At 34.0% G+C, this 14,536-nt stretch overlaps 1 protein-coding gene across 5 annotated transcripts in view; it reads right to left on the reverse strand.

Annotated features, from left to right (window-relative positions):
* RIC1 (RIC1 homolog, RAB6A GEF complex partner 1) overlaps positions 1 to 14,536 on the reverse strand; it is a 46,838-nt gene that overhangs the window by 13,700 nt on the left and 18,602 nt on the right. For 4 of the 5 annotated variants that reach the window (XM_053932862.1, XM_053932865.1, XM_053932866.1 and 1 more), the window contains 9 exons: positions 7,956 to 8,063; positions 6,733 to 6,875; positions 6,366 to 6,502; positions 5,322 to 5,413; positions 4,163 to 4,251; positions 3,176 to 3,320; positions 2,657 to 2,705; positions 1,386 to 1,538; positions 890 to 1,093 (listed from right to left, as the gene is read on the reverse strand). In XM_053932862.1, the coding sequence (XP_053788837.1) occupies positions 890 to 1,093; positions 1,386 to 1,538; positions 2,657 to 2,705; positions 3,176 to 3,320; positions 4,163 to 4,251; positions 5,322 to 5,413; positions 6,366 to 6,502; positions 6,733 to 6,875; positions 7,956 to 8,063 (1,120 nt within the window). The remainder of the gene's footprint in view (positions 1 to 889; positions 1,094 to 1,385; positions 1,539 to 2,656; positions 2,706 to 3,175; positions 3,321 to 4,162; positions 4,252 to 5,321; positions 5,414 to 6,365; positions 6,503 to 6,732; positions 6,876 to 7,955; positions 8,064 to 14,536) is intronic. The other variant, XM_053932864.1, reaches the window with a different exon arrangement.

A 14,536-nucleotide genomic window follows, 5' to 3' on the forward strand; every position in this document is an offset into this window, starting at 1 on the left:
TCTGACACAAGGCAGGTAGGTACTCTTGAGACACAGCCGCTGTTCTTTTTCATGGATATGTTGCTCTGCACAGTAATTCTAATTGTTTCAGCTTTACTTTTACCACAGAACAAAGATCTTTCCCTCCTATACCAGTTTCAGAAGACAGAAAAGCTACCTGGCCAACTGAAGTGGAAATTCAACAGTATCTATATACTGCCTGACATGCCTAGAATCAAATACTTTTTAATACTACCGATCCATGTGCTATGTGAAGAACAAATATGGGGACCTTTCAGAAACCTGTATTTAAAAAGTGTGACCAATTCAAGCATCAAAGAATACACATTAGAATTACAAATTAAAATATATTTATCTTTTTATTTATAGTACAGGGAAAAGAGAAGTCCCATTACTACGCTGGAAACAATTTCTTCTTTGAAAGCCTGATATTGTGAAGTTTTAGTTACATGCTTAAATAGATGCCATTTTTTATGCTTGAAAATACAGCTGGAGTCTGAAGGCTATATTCATCAGCTGAATATGTTTAAAAGCATTTTGCATAAATAACAAAACAAACACCTAAATTATTTCTTGCGTGTTACATTTATTCTCTTTCAAAGCACAGGAAAGTAATTATCTACTCATTCCCGAAGTCATAAGACCTTTAAGTCTGTATTTATTGGCTAGGAGGCAAACTCATAGCCGCAAGGCTGATAGGACCAATGTTGCTTTACCTTTTGTCAATGAGAAAAAGCTATAGCATGGCAAACCCCCAGAGACAATAAAAAGGCAATGACTTCATACCAGAGGAAAAAGGTCTGGCAGAGAGTGAGGAGATCAGCTGCATATTCTACTCCTACAAACTCTTTCAAGCACAAAGCACATATGGGAAACAAGGATCAATTACCTGTACAACATGCCAATGCCGGTGTCCTAGTAAAGTGCTTAAACCCTGAGAATCTAAACCGCCATCTGAAAATGGGCCTCTTTCCCTGCTGTGGTTATGTTCAGAGTGTGCCAAAGTATTTCTGGGACTCTGAGTCTGTGCTGCATCTCCACAGTTCAAATATAAGCGATCTTCTCCTTGAAGGAGGACTTGCTCCTGGTTACTCTATATTAAAATCAAAACAATACAAAACATAAGAAAAAAGCAACTTTGAATTCCACATACAGAAGACAAATGAAAACTCATGATCAATATATTAAGAGATTCTAAGTAAATAATATGAAATATTGCATAGCAATATTTTCACAGTACCATTTTAAAGGCTCTATGACGAAAAAGAAAGACAACTCTAATGGCTACAGAACAGACTTAAAATCTGAGAAAACAATTCAGAGGTCACCTAAAACTGGAACTATGATCTAAAACAAGGATATATTTATCAACAAAAAAAACTTACCATACAAGGATTAACAGTGAGTGCACTCTTGATGAACTGAAACTGCAGAATACCAAACTGTTGAGCTTCATTATTTGCATTTCTTTCAGGTTTCATGTTTGAGGAAGAATTCCCATCAATAACCCAAAGATGATATCCTTCTGATCCCCAGGTCTGAAGGTAAAAGAATAACAATAATAAAATTCCCAGCTCAACACTACATACATATATATAACTGTAATACTATATATTCTCATAAAACAAGAACTACAGAAACTTACTGTAACTGATCTTATGATATACATGAGCCTGGAAAAAATCCACACATTTTGTTGTTCTAAACCATATCATTATAGGAATCAAACAGTAAAATTCACAAGGTACAGTAAGAATCTAGCCTAAATTATTTCCTGTCTTATGTAAAAAAAAAAAAAAAAAAAAAAAGATTAAATGAAGTGTAACTGTGCAAAGACACCCACATAAGTAATGAAAACTGGTTAGTTCGCAGTTTATTATTTATAAATTTCACAGAGCCAGATATGAAACTATCCTGATTTCCAGAATTACACTGGCTGTTGTTCATCTAATTCAATGATGATCAGAAATTCAATTTTTTATATTTTTTAAAAGGTACATTTAAAAGGTACTGTCATTACATATATGTACCTCCACTTGGGATGCATGTTTAGAGTTGTCAATCTTCATAGCAACTATATCATGATGAATAAACCAAATTGTTTTAGAAATACTGCATGAAATCCACCATGGTTTGTATGAGGCCTTGAAATTTGTTCTAATTTAAAATTTACTCTAATTTATTCTATTTATTTATTGATTTTACAGATTAGCAGGATTGGATTTAATGTTAACTAGTTTGTATTAAAAGAACAGCAGTTACGTTTCTCTGGAATTCATAATCTGAGTAAAGTTGCTTTAAGTAGTAATTTTAGCTAATAATTTTAGAAAAACAAGGGAGTTTACAATTAATGTTGATATGTGTCTCACTGCACTTTGAAATATAGCACCAGATAAAAAAGCAAAATTAAGAAAAAACCCAAAGTGTTCATTCTTAGTATTAAAAGCAAAGGCAAGAAAATGCACGTCATGCATACTTCATGAAAAAAAATCATCAGTAGTCCTTTTTTCCTTCAATAAAACATTGTAGTAAAGGCATCTCACTATGAAAACTAATTAGGCAAAAGGAAGTTTGATTTTCTGAAAATCTGTTATATTAAAAACAATTTAAAACATTAAGAGTCATCCTATTACAGTATATTTACATTCATATTTACCATGGAACAGATTTTTAGAGGGTCCTTTTTGGCACCATCAGATTGATACCTTAAAAACAGAACAGAACAAGTTTGAGTTTTGACTTCATCAGAATAATAAATTAAATTCCTATCTTCATATTTTCATATGGTTTATACTGAATCTCATCTCAAATGGTACAGCCTGTTTGATCCATGACACTACAAAAAAAAGCAATGCAACTGTCAGATGTCTAGCATAAATTATTTGAAATACAGGCACTGAGGGACTTCTAATATTTGCTTGCTCAAGCTTGCTTCTAGGCTAATTTTCTCTTACAGAAAAGAAGACCATTCAGAAATGAAAATAATACATTTTTCTTTATATTTAAATGATTTCCTCCTAAATATTTGCCAAAATACCTCAATATCTAAGAAATCATAAAGGAAAAAGATATTTTAAAAAAGCTAATTCAGTGAATTAATTTCTAATCGTATGCTTTCAATTAGAAAAACAAAGACTTCTAATAAACTCTTTACAATGTCATTAAAAATACTCACGCAAAATCACCTCCTAAAGTACAGATAAGCTGAGCACCAAAAACACTCCATAAGGACAAACCTCCACATTCCCAGGTCACCATCACAACACAGCTATCAGGTGACCATCTGATTAGTTTAACAGGTCCTGTTTTATTCCAAATATCTGTTTAAAAGTAGAAAACAAAGTAAGTGAAAGTCCTTCAACTGGTTTCACTGTAAAAGTATAAACAAAAATATATGGAAGTAAATATTTGATTTTTCAATTAACAGATGCATTTATCAAATTGACCATCTTAAAATGAATAAGTAGCAAACAAAAAATGGTTTCTTTTCAATGCATGCTTGGTTTCATAAGAAACTAAGAATACAGGAAAACATGCCAGAAGTATACTGCTATAAGACAACCACAGAACCACAATTCTAATAAAATAATTTTTCAGATGATAGAGGCACTTAACACAACTGTAAAACTTATTTATGAATTTGTTTTTTAACTGAAAACCAATAGATACACATATTTTCAGTTGAGGATGCAATTTACCCACTTTGTATGTTCCTTACTCTCAAACACAGAATACTACATAAAAAAATACACTGCAGTGCAGGAAGGATGCTGCATTACTCCGTATTTTTCTGTACCCTGTATGTCAGTTGCTTCAAATTAATTCACAGTTCTATTATACTCATTATCAGTTTTGTCAATAACCTCTCATTTCCTGAGGTAATTGAAAAGTAATTTCAAGACTAAGAATTAGTTAAAAACCCCGACAAAACCACAAACTAGCCTCCCAAACCCTCACATACAAAACACATATGAAAGTTAATTAAAAAGCAACCAGCTAAAAGTGCAAAGATACAGAAGTTAATTAATACAAACAGACAGGAGTAAATACTATTCACATCAGTGATTATGCAAACAAATAAACAGAGATTAACTAGCCAAGGATAAAAAATACATTATACCATAAAAGCAGCCAGAAAATTCTAGCAATAAAATTAGCTCACCAGGATATTGTTTTGGTGTCAGTTCCAATTTATGAGAAAACTGCATGGCGCCAGTGGTGGTATCTATTGTATAAACCTGCACAGAGCCACTGGAAGACATTACACATGCTTTAGACTACAGACCATTTAGATTTCTTATCAGTTTCAAGAGGCTAAGAAAAGATGCTATTTCTCTCACCAACAACAAATTTATCTAGAACAGAGATGTTTAATCAAGTAATCGCCAAAGAATTTTATGAAACAAATTTCTAAGATGCCTTCCAGAAGTCATGAGAGGACCCAAAACACTAGCTCTAGAATAATCAATGCACTGAAACTACTTAGTTCTCTTAAAATACATATGTACATACAATCCACATGCATTTATGGCTTCCAACTGCCAGACAATCCATGAGGGAAGGCAGCATTTACTCAGTGCCAAAGTTTCATCAGTGATGTGCTAAGGATACCATGATCAATAAATTAAAGTTACTATTCCTGTTTCAGAGGAAACACCAACATACTGTATTGCTACTACAAACAAGAATACTAGTTCTTAAGAAGACAGATGAAAAATAAAACAGAGTTTTTAAAATGTTCTAATACAAAACCCAAGTAAAATACAATCAAAGAAAATAAAAAGCTGCACTCTAAGGCCAGCTTAAGCAGTATTATACAGGGGGGACTTGAAGGAGCAGTATGCAAAATACAACAACTAAAAGCACTTCTGCCACATTTAATTTACAAATATTCACAGTTACTCAAACAGACAACATTCTTCTTGACCAAATCACGACTCCACAGAGCATTTTCTCAGCTGAGTGTGAAGTGCTGATTCTTGTCCAATATTATTGTGAGTAACTACTTAAAACTGACTTTGTAATCCTGCTTTGAGATCAGCTGGGATTGCAGCACTTTCCATTCCTTGCTACTGGTCCAGCCACCTTTTAATTTTTTTTCCCAGACCTGAACAGCAAACATAAATTTCAACTGCAGTTCAAGCAAGCAACCATTTCTTTCCACCTCTCTCCTGCCTTCTGGACAGCACATTACGCAATCTCCAGGCAAACTGATTATTCTCAACTTTACAGTTCTTGCAATCCAACGTAGTAAGAAGTAACTACTAATTCAGCTGTATAACAAACATCTCCCCCGCTCTGAACCACCCTTAAAAACTTACTTGGCACATCCAAACGCCATTAGCCTGTATTTGTTATTCACTGCCACACAAGTTCCATCAATTACATCTTGTGCCCAAACACCATGGAGCTGCTGTAGAGAAAGAATTCAGAAGATTTTTTTTAATAGTGCTTTTATTAATAACAGTCAGTTTCTATCCATGTCCACCATATTACACATCTGCCAGCTGACCTTCATGATCTCAAAATTTCTATTAATGTCAAGATCAATTGACATGGCTCAAACAAACAAAATCCAGTAAATATAAAACTGGTTTTATTCTTCTTAATATAAATTACAGAAAGATATAAGTGTGTAAGAAAACTGTGTATAAGATCTCTTATTAACAAAATAAGTCAATACCTATAAGGCAAAAAAGTGCCTAACTGCCTAGGGAAAAAAAAATTGGTAAATGGTACTAAGAATTAAGAAAAAACCAGGAAAGTAAGTTTCCATCTGCAACAGCTGAGATCACAGGTGTTTTAAGTGGATGAAGGAATCTGACGTAGATATACACTTTTCAGTTTTCTGTAATTAAAATACAGATATCTAACAACAAAATGTAATAGTTTTTCGGCTGAATTAGGTTTTTCGGCAGGTAAGAAAACACCTAACTTGGAAAAGATTCCTGTGAAAGAAATTCTGACGTATGCTTGTCACTATGGGAAAGAGATTTGATAAGAACTAAGTCCTAGACATAAGTACTTATGATACTTAGCCATAGGAGAAACCACTTCCTATCATATATCAGCTTGTAACTTCTAACAGGAAATCTGCTGGTCTGACACAATAAGACACAGTCTATAATGACAATTTGAATGAATAAATGAAAGTTAAATCTATTATCAATTATGGTCTCCCAGTGGTACCAACCCTATAAATTATGCTACAAAATGCAGTCTTGCTCTTATGTCATCTCTTAAGCAGATGTTAAATTTTAGTTTCTTTGTAGCTGAACAGAATTTAAAGTAGAAAGCCAACTGAAATGCAGAGATGAAGGAAAACACATTTATTGTGCATGGTAGAAATGCTACAGGAGACATACCTCAGCAGTGAATCTACTTGACATCGGTGTAATGAAACCAACTCTGCCATCATTAAAAACAACAGCAAAGCCATCAAGTGTGGCACAGTATTCCATATCTCTGATGTAAACGTCTTCAAATCCCAAAAGTGAACCTGCTGAGAAAGTATGAGTAATTTAAAAATATGTGAACACAGAAATATTGCAAGCCATTCAGATATTTACTTATAACTTCAAAGAGAAAACCTAATTTAAACAGGCTATTTAATTCCCATTTACAAATGACAAAATTTTTTCATCTCTGCTTAAGAAGAGAGAGAATATTTTATATTAGATGGTATGTCATTAAGAGGTAACTATTGTAAGCAATAGAATCCCTAAAACCTACCTCGAGAAGACTGCAGATCTACAGAAAAGGGAACTGTACACAGGTTGATGGCCTTCCTCCCATTGGTCATACCATCCCAGTGAATGAGATGGAGAAATCCATCAGCAGTAGCCACAAGTAGATCTTCTAACATGGACTGCAAACTAATAAAAGGTATTTGTTAATCCCTAAAAAAAGCTTCATTTCAAATCAATGTCACAGAAGTATCGATTAATGTCATAAACACTGTAATACTGCCTCTTGTACCAGCAACTACATTGTAAAATTACATGTAAGTTACAAACATGTACCACACTGACAAAATACGGTATACACCTCAACTTCTCTCCAGTAATCACTGTTCATGAACAGGTCTGAGGTCTGTATTGTTAGAGTAATTGCTTAACTGGTATACTAACTGCTGAAGAGCTTTTCAATACTTTTGACTAACCATAAGACATTGCTGCCAACAATCAATTATTCATCTATCCCAGAAAATTAACAATACTGCCGAAGGCTGTAAATAATTCACAGTACATTTTAATCTGTGGTTGGAACAAACTGATGAAGTAGAAATTAGACTCCTTCTAAATCCTTTTTTATACATTTCCGAACTCCTGAAAACTACTGTTAAGCTACTTGTATACAAAGCTTTTTCCAGTATATATACTGCATGTCTTCCAACACCCATTTTGTCCTAAGGAGCCTCTTCCCAAACATCACTTAGTTACTTCTCCACCTCCTTCAATGCTATGAAGTTTCACCTACTTTTAACACATACTTATTTAGCTTGTTCAAAATGTCTTTATAGGATAGGCCACCACTGCAAAAAAACAAGAGGTAAAGAAAAAGGACAAATATGGACTCTCTGCAGGCATCTGGAGGAATGCTGAAATACAGTTTTGCTCTAACCTATGAACACCTCCATGAAATCTCTAATACACACTTTGAGCTGAAGAACAAACTCATTTATAGTAATACACAGTAATATTGAACATACTACATACTTCTATATGACGAAAATATCAGTATAGCCAAGCACAGAAAGAATTCTTAAACAGCAAGTCACTTTTTCACCTCCTCAAACTTACTAGTTGCTAATAGTAATTTACTAATATTAGTCCTTACTATTAATAAGCATAAAAACCTCTTAAAAGCCTTTTCTTCCATCCAGTTTTCCTTTCAGTTTTTAAAAAGTATTGACATATATGGAAAAATTCTCAAGACCCAATCAAGGAGCATACCTTGTGATAGAGGCTTGCAAGTCCAGCACTTTCTTCATTTCTAGATTTAATGAAGGAGCGCATTGTTCTTCCTTATAATGTGGGGTTCCCTTCAGATGAGGGCTTCCTCTAAAATACAAGAGAAATATTAGAATTAAAACAGGTTATCCCTCAAAAGATTCAAGAGTTACTGACTTACATTCCCGTGGTCTTTTTCTCTCCATATATTTATGTGTATATATGTATACACACACATCATCCAGTCACGTGCAATCTGCCACAAGCAGCACTGAATATCTAAGGATGTAATTTTGGTGCTAAAAGTTTAGTCTATTGTATCACCCTCTATGTCCATAGAGTATGTAGGCAAAATAAGACAATGAACAGAGAATGAACATTACAATACTGTGTGGCCTTCCTTAATACTTCTAAAATAAGGGATATGTACCTGTGAAAAATCTGATTTAATAAATTGTTACTCAACTGTTTACAGCAATAAAATATGTTGAATTCTTAAGGATCTCAAATTAATTCTTTTTGAAGATGCATTACAGATATTACAGACTCCAAAATGTTTGTTTCTTCCATTCCTTTTACCAGATCAATGTTTATAATATAAATTCAGCATGCATAACACAAGTAGACATCTATCACAGTATTTCATAGGTGTATTTCTCCCTGAAGTAAATTAACTAGTTTTTAACCTAAGACCTACTAAGAAAAGATAACTGAACACTGATTCTGTCCCTTTAAATAGACCATTACAAAATACCAACTTCCAGATATAGAAAGCTCTTTTTCATCTTCCACACTTTAAATTTCACATTCCACTGATTGTGTTACAACATCTTTATACAGCATCATTAAAGTATTCCTTATTTATCTGGGTTATCGGATGTGCCATGTGCTTTTTAAAAATTTTTTTTAATGAAAACTGACCTGCAGCCATAGTACTGTAACACTCATTTATCTAATGAGCATTATGCTAGTAAGCCAAGCAAACTCTAATTGCAACAGGCATTGCGGACAAGTTAGAATTTGTAGTAACTTCAACAGTCAGAAACAATAGGTATGTACACAAATTCATGTAATCTTTACCTGTATTTTAACTGACAAAACATTTATTTCAATTTACATCAGGGTAGCAAATATAACTACCTAAGACATGGCAGAAGCCAAAGAAGATGCAGCTTTAGAGAAGTTTGACAGCACAAGGATATTTTCAATCTCTTTCCTGTCTTGTTTATCTCAGTAGATATCAAGTTCCTTAATTAATTATCATTTTATAGCAACATCAAATTCATATCTGTTATTCTTTGATGGGCACTATACCTTTCCTTATGTACCAAGGACAAAGTATATGCCAGCTAAGGTAAAACCAAGGTAACCTTTGACAATCTGGATTTAGCAGATGGATGTAGTATCATTCTTCCAGAACAAAACTATGGTGGCTATAAAAAATGACATTGAAAAATTAGAAAAAAAATTTTAAGGTTAGTTAATCTATCACCAGAAGATTTGCAACTTGTATAAATTTAAATTATTAGAATGTTTGTTTTGCATTTTGAACAAAAATTAATTGCAAAAGGCAGCTGTCTTAGGAAATATCTAGTCCTTCATGTAAGCTAGCTATCATGGATTGACAGGAATCCTGAAAAAAACAGTAATTTCTTTTTTTAATAATACAAGCATGGTGGGGTTGTTGTGGTGTTTTTTAGAATGTACAAAGCCCCAGGTGTTTAGAGATAGGCTTTTCAACCCATGTGGACATACAGTTCCAGAGAGTATACTCCCAAACTAGATGAAATTACTCAGGTTTATCAACAATCAATGGTACAACTGAATCATGCAAGCAAGTGACTAAAACTGAGATGAAAGGGTTGAGTAATGCAGAAATGTTACTGTTAGGTAGGTATAAGACACAACTTGACATGTCTGTTTTAACTGACTGAAGTACATAACCAAGTGTAAACTCAACGTTTCTGCACAGCACAAACTACAAAGCCAGAATGATAACAACATGGTTTAAAAAAAATCTTTTGCAGGAAAAAAAAAATTCAACTCTCCACGTAGGCTGTTTTTTTTTTTCTTCAACACTTGATAAAAAATAGCTTGCAAGAATATTTGAATATTTTCTGTTTCACAAGCTAGTTCTAGCAAACTGGTCACCATCTGTGGCATCTTATCTTTTCCACTGGGACACTATCATTCCTGTCCCAAAAAAGAGTTCTTTTATCCACCTTGCAAGAGGCCAATCCACACAGAGCTGAGGTACATCACCTTGACTGAAATTCTAAAAATGCCACTATTTCAACTCATTACCTATGATTTTGTCTAATTCATCAATTCAGAAAGAAACCCCCAGTATGGGGGCAAAGGAAAGTACAGTGTTCATATAGTCCACATCTGAATGAGTCAGCCTTACTGGCTGAGTTCCTTTGACCTTTAAACGAAGAATGCACACAGATGACTGAAGCAGGAAAGAATGTTTGGTCTGGGTTGCCACATCAGCATCTGCTATGGTTGCAGCCAAACTTTAAGCAACTCATTTTTGCACAAGAATTGAGAGAAACACATTCCAGTGACTGACCAGCTGCATGTTGAATCAAATATAATCATTGCTATTTGCATGGCATCTGTTAATGTAACTAAGCCTATGAAAAATCTCTTAAAACTCAGAACTGATGAAAATCTGCAACCCAAGAAAACCTCAAACATGAAAAGATTAGGGATGCTGTTTTTAAAAGCTCCACCATACCAAACTTAAAAGCATCTTAAATTCAAGAAAGAGGCAGCACCATGCAAAAGCAGAGTCAGATAGACTCTTTAACTGGTAGGAAGAATTTCCTTTAAGTTTTTTATCTGAAATGATGGGAAGTTCAGGGAGGAAACAGGACACCAGCCAGCTAATTTTTCTAGGTGCACAGTACTGCATTTATGGCCTCCACTAACTACACAGCAGTTAAGTCATACAACATGATAAACAGACAAATTTGTCACTGCTACCAAAAGCATCTAAGAAATACTTAAGAAGTTAATTATAGCAGGATCTGAAAGCATGTACTTAAAGGTTTCTTTATAATTGCAACTAAGGTACACAACATATATTATGCTTAAGTCTGTTCTAAGTATTTGAAAATAACGTCCACTGTTTTCTGCTTCGTAATGGAGAATTTTAGTTTGGAGATAGAATTAGCATTAAATTCATATTTAAGTTTCCACTGTACTATTTGGAGTAATCACAGTAATATAGTTGGCAGTTATTGTTGGATAATAGTTTAAAAAAATTCAGAAATGCTCTCAGAGTAAAAAAATACAGTACTTCAAAAAAATACTGTGGCTAATGGCAAACAGTGTATTACTTAAAAAACCAAACAAACAACAAACAAGGCAGTAGCATCCATTCTCACTAGCTAAACCATGCAAGTAATGAGAAGTAATGGAGACATTTCATTGAAAAAAATAAGGAAGACTTCAGACAATTAAAGATTATTTCTAGAACAATTGTTTGATACGAACAAGGTAAGATATTTTTATACTACTTTTGGGCTATGATCTTCTTAGTTTTCCTGATAAAATGACTTCTTCAGTAGTACTTGGAGTGGGAGGGAAAGGACAAGAAGCAGATTAAAAATCATGATGCTTCAGCTATTAATGGCAATATTTATATGACAAAACCAGGGCAGTGTTTCTAAAACAATTTACATCACCAACAAGTTGTTCTCCTTAAAGGCAAGAAGGAAAAAAAACCTGACAACAGCCATTATTGTTGCATTAGCACAATTAGACAATGTTTCCTAATCATTTTACAATGGTTCATGTGAACACTTCAGTTAATGCTCACACTCAAAAGCTGAAGACTTCATTTTTTTATACCTGATGCAAAGAGCCTGCATCATCACCTGTGAGCTTTGGTTGTCATGCAACTAGCATGTTTTCACTCCTAAACCTGCATCTCTCCACAACACACTGCAGGCAGCCACCAGCTGAAGATGAAATACATCTGACTGGATGCAGAGGTGTATTCATACAGATTGGCAATAGCTGCACCAACAAAATTAAAGTGAATTTATGGTAACAACTATAAAAAATAAAGAATAAGTGCACAGAACAGTAGTTCTTAGTACAGCCTTTACAACACAATTAGGTAGTAGCACATTTCTGCAGTTTGAGAAAAGAAACAGCTAGCTAGCATATTAATCAACTATTCATATAAAAAAGCTAAATGGTTTACCAAATTATTATTTCAGTTGCAAAGATTTCTTGACAACAGTTACACAACCACAGAATCACTGGGCTGGAAGAGACCTTCAAGTTCGAGTCCAACCCATGCCCCAACACCTCAACTAAACCATGGCACTGAGTGCCACATCCAGTCTTTTTTTAAACACATCCAGAGATGGTGATTCCACCACTTCCTCAGGCAGACCATTCCAGAACTTTATCACTCTTTCTGTAAAAAAAACTTTTTCCTGATATCCAACCTGTGTTTTCTTTAAATTAAGAGGTTAAAACCTCTTGAAACAGCATCAAAAGTTTGCAAGTGCCATAATGGTTAATAAAAATTCTTCAGCTAATCTAGTTTTAAAAATACATTTTCCAAACAATGCTAAAATCTGACAGGGAAAACCACAATACATTCAGAAGCTTAATGCTGAGCAAAAATTACCTAGTAAGTTAATTAACCATACACTTCATTGATTACCCTTACAGAGTTTGAAGTTCAAAACCTTTGTACATACTACTCTTCAGTAGTTGAATCAGGAATAAAATGTCCACTGATGAGGTAATTTATGGCACCTATAAACCATCAGGCTATAGAAAAGGAGATGGCTTTTAAAAATGCCAAAAAGATTAAGACATGGAGTAACCAGGTATATAAGCAACAATACAGCTTTGAAAACCATCATATGAACTAGTTTTTTCACAAATTCATACTGGTTAGATAATAACTAATTTTCAAAGCTCTTTCAGAGACTTAATAATCTACACCATTGAGGTCTCATTCTAAATTTACACAACATTTTTATCACTCCCCAAATGCAGGCTCCACTTGAGGATATGAAGAACATGACTCAAAAGACCCTCCAATTACCACATTTAGTTAATTAGCCATGAAAGTTTTTAGATTTTGTCTTTTTGAAAGGCAAAAATATCCTCAGCACTAAGTCACACATGCTCTTCAAGAGAAAAAACTTCAGTTACTCTCTTTGGCAAACCTCTAAACAGAAGCAACAACCAGATCAGTTCAGAGAAGCCCCTACTCTTGACGGTGTTCTCACCTCTTTACTGTCAAACATAAGAATAGGTGCACAAATTCATTTGGAAACTCCTCAAAAAGTTACCACTGTACCTTGCCACAGCTTACAAAGCTGCAAATTTGCTTCTATGCACCGTCACTTTCCTTAAGCAATCACAGGCAGAGATAAATTTTATTTTAACATGTTACAATCTTACCTTACATACATTATTTTTCATGTTTTGTCTTGTAGTTACTTTAGAAATTGGGTGCTAAAACCAGACTGAACTAATTGAAACATGACTTTGTACTTGTGCTCACTGTAGGAAAGTATCCCTGAATGTGAGCTAATGGCCAATACTGATTCTCTTCCAAATCTGCTCTGAACTGGAGCAAAGCATCCAAGAGCTGGAATGAAACTGCAGGCTACTCTTGCTCAATTTTAAAAAACTAAACACCATGCAATTACTGCTTTCTTCCCCCTATTTTTAGTCTCACAAATTAAGCAGGATACTGTAAGTTTTCATTAAGCATGAATGACAGTTCACTCCAAGAATAGACTGGCAATTCCTAGCCAAATATCAAAGTGTCAGAAACATTTTCTCTGACAGAAAAACTACATTCCTTAAATATCGTAATATGACAAAAAACTACCAATGGATTCCAGCAGTAAAAATGAAAAGTTTCCTTTTTTATATATAAATATTAACATGTTACACTTATGGCATAAGCATTTGTTTTATCATATAAGTCTAGTAATGGGTTTTCACATATAATATGCATAATACCGAACAGGTTAGCTGACTAGCTCTTACCACACCTACATTAGTAGATTTTATATAGATTAAATCTATAAAGGTATAAAATAGAGTTTAAGAAGTATTTCCCACTAAACCTTCTTAAAGTATTTAACATATTCTAAATCTCATAAGAGCTATGCCCTCAGTTACTAATACAACAAACTTCAACAGATTTGTGGGCTCCAGCCACAAATGTTAATTTTGGATTTTAGTACTTCCATTAAAACACCAGATTTCAGAATATAAAGACCATTACAACTGATATGAAAAGGAGGTAATCATGCGAAATGTGCATTTTTAAACAGGAAATCAATTTTCCTAGGCTCTGATTCTGTCTGGTTTAAAACAAACAATAGCAGGGTGCAAGGGAAGTTCACTCAACCTTACTTTCCAAAATCTCTGTATTTCGTAATACTGAAAGATAAGGAAAAGCAAAGACTCTGGAATTAAAACAGGATGGTATCTTAGCCTCAATTCACAATTTAGCTCTTTTACTAAGTATGTGCTGATTAGACTGAGAAAAAAAGAGAGACTTGGCCCTGAAAATAAATCATGCTACGATT

Source organism: Vidua chalybeata, chromosome Z (genome assembly GCF_026979565.1).
Source record: "Vidua chalybeata isolate OUT-0048 chromosome Z, bVidCha1 merged haplotype, whole genome shotgun sequence".
Classification (NCBI taxonomy): Eukaryota; Metazoa; Chordata; class Aves; order Passeriformes; family Viduidae; genus Vidua; species Vidua chalybeata.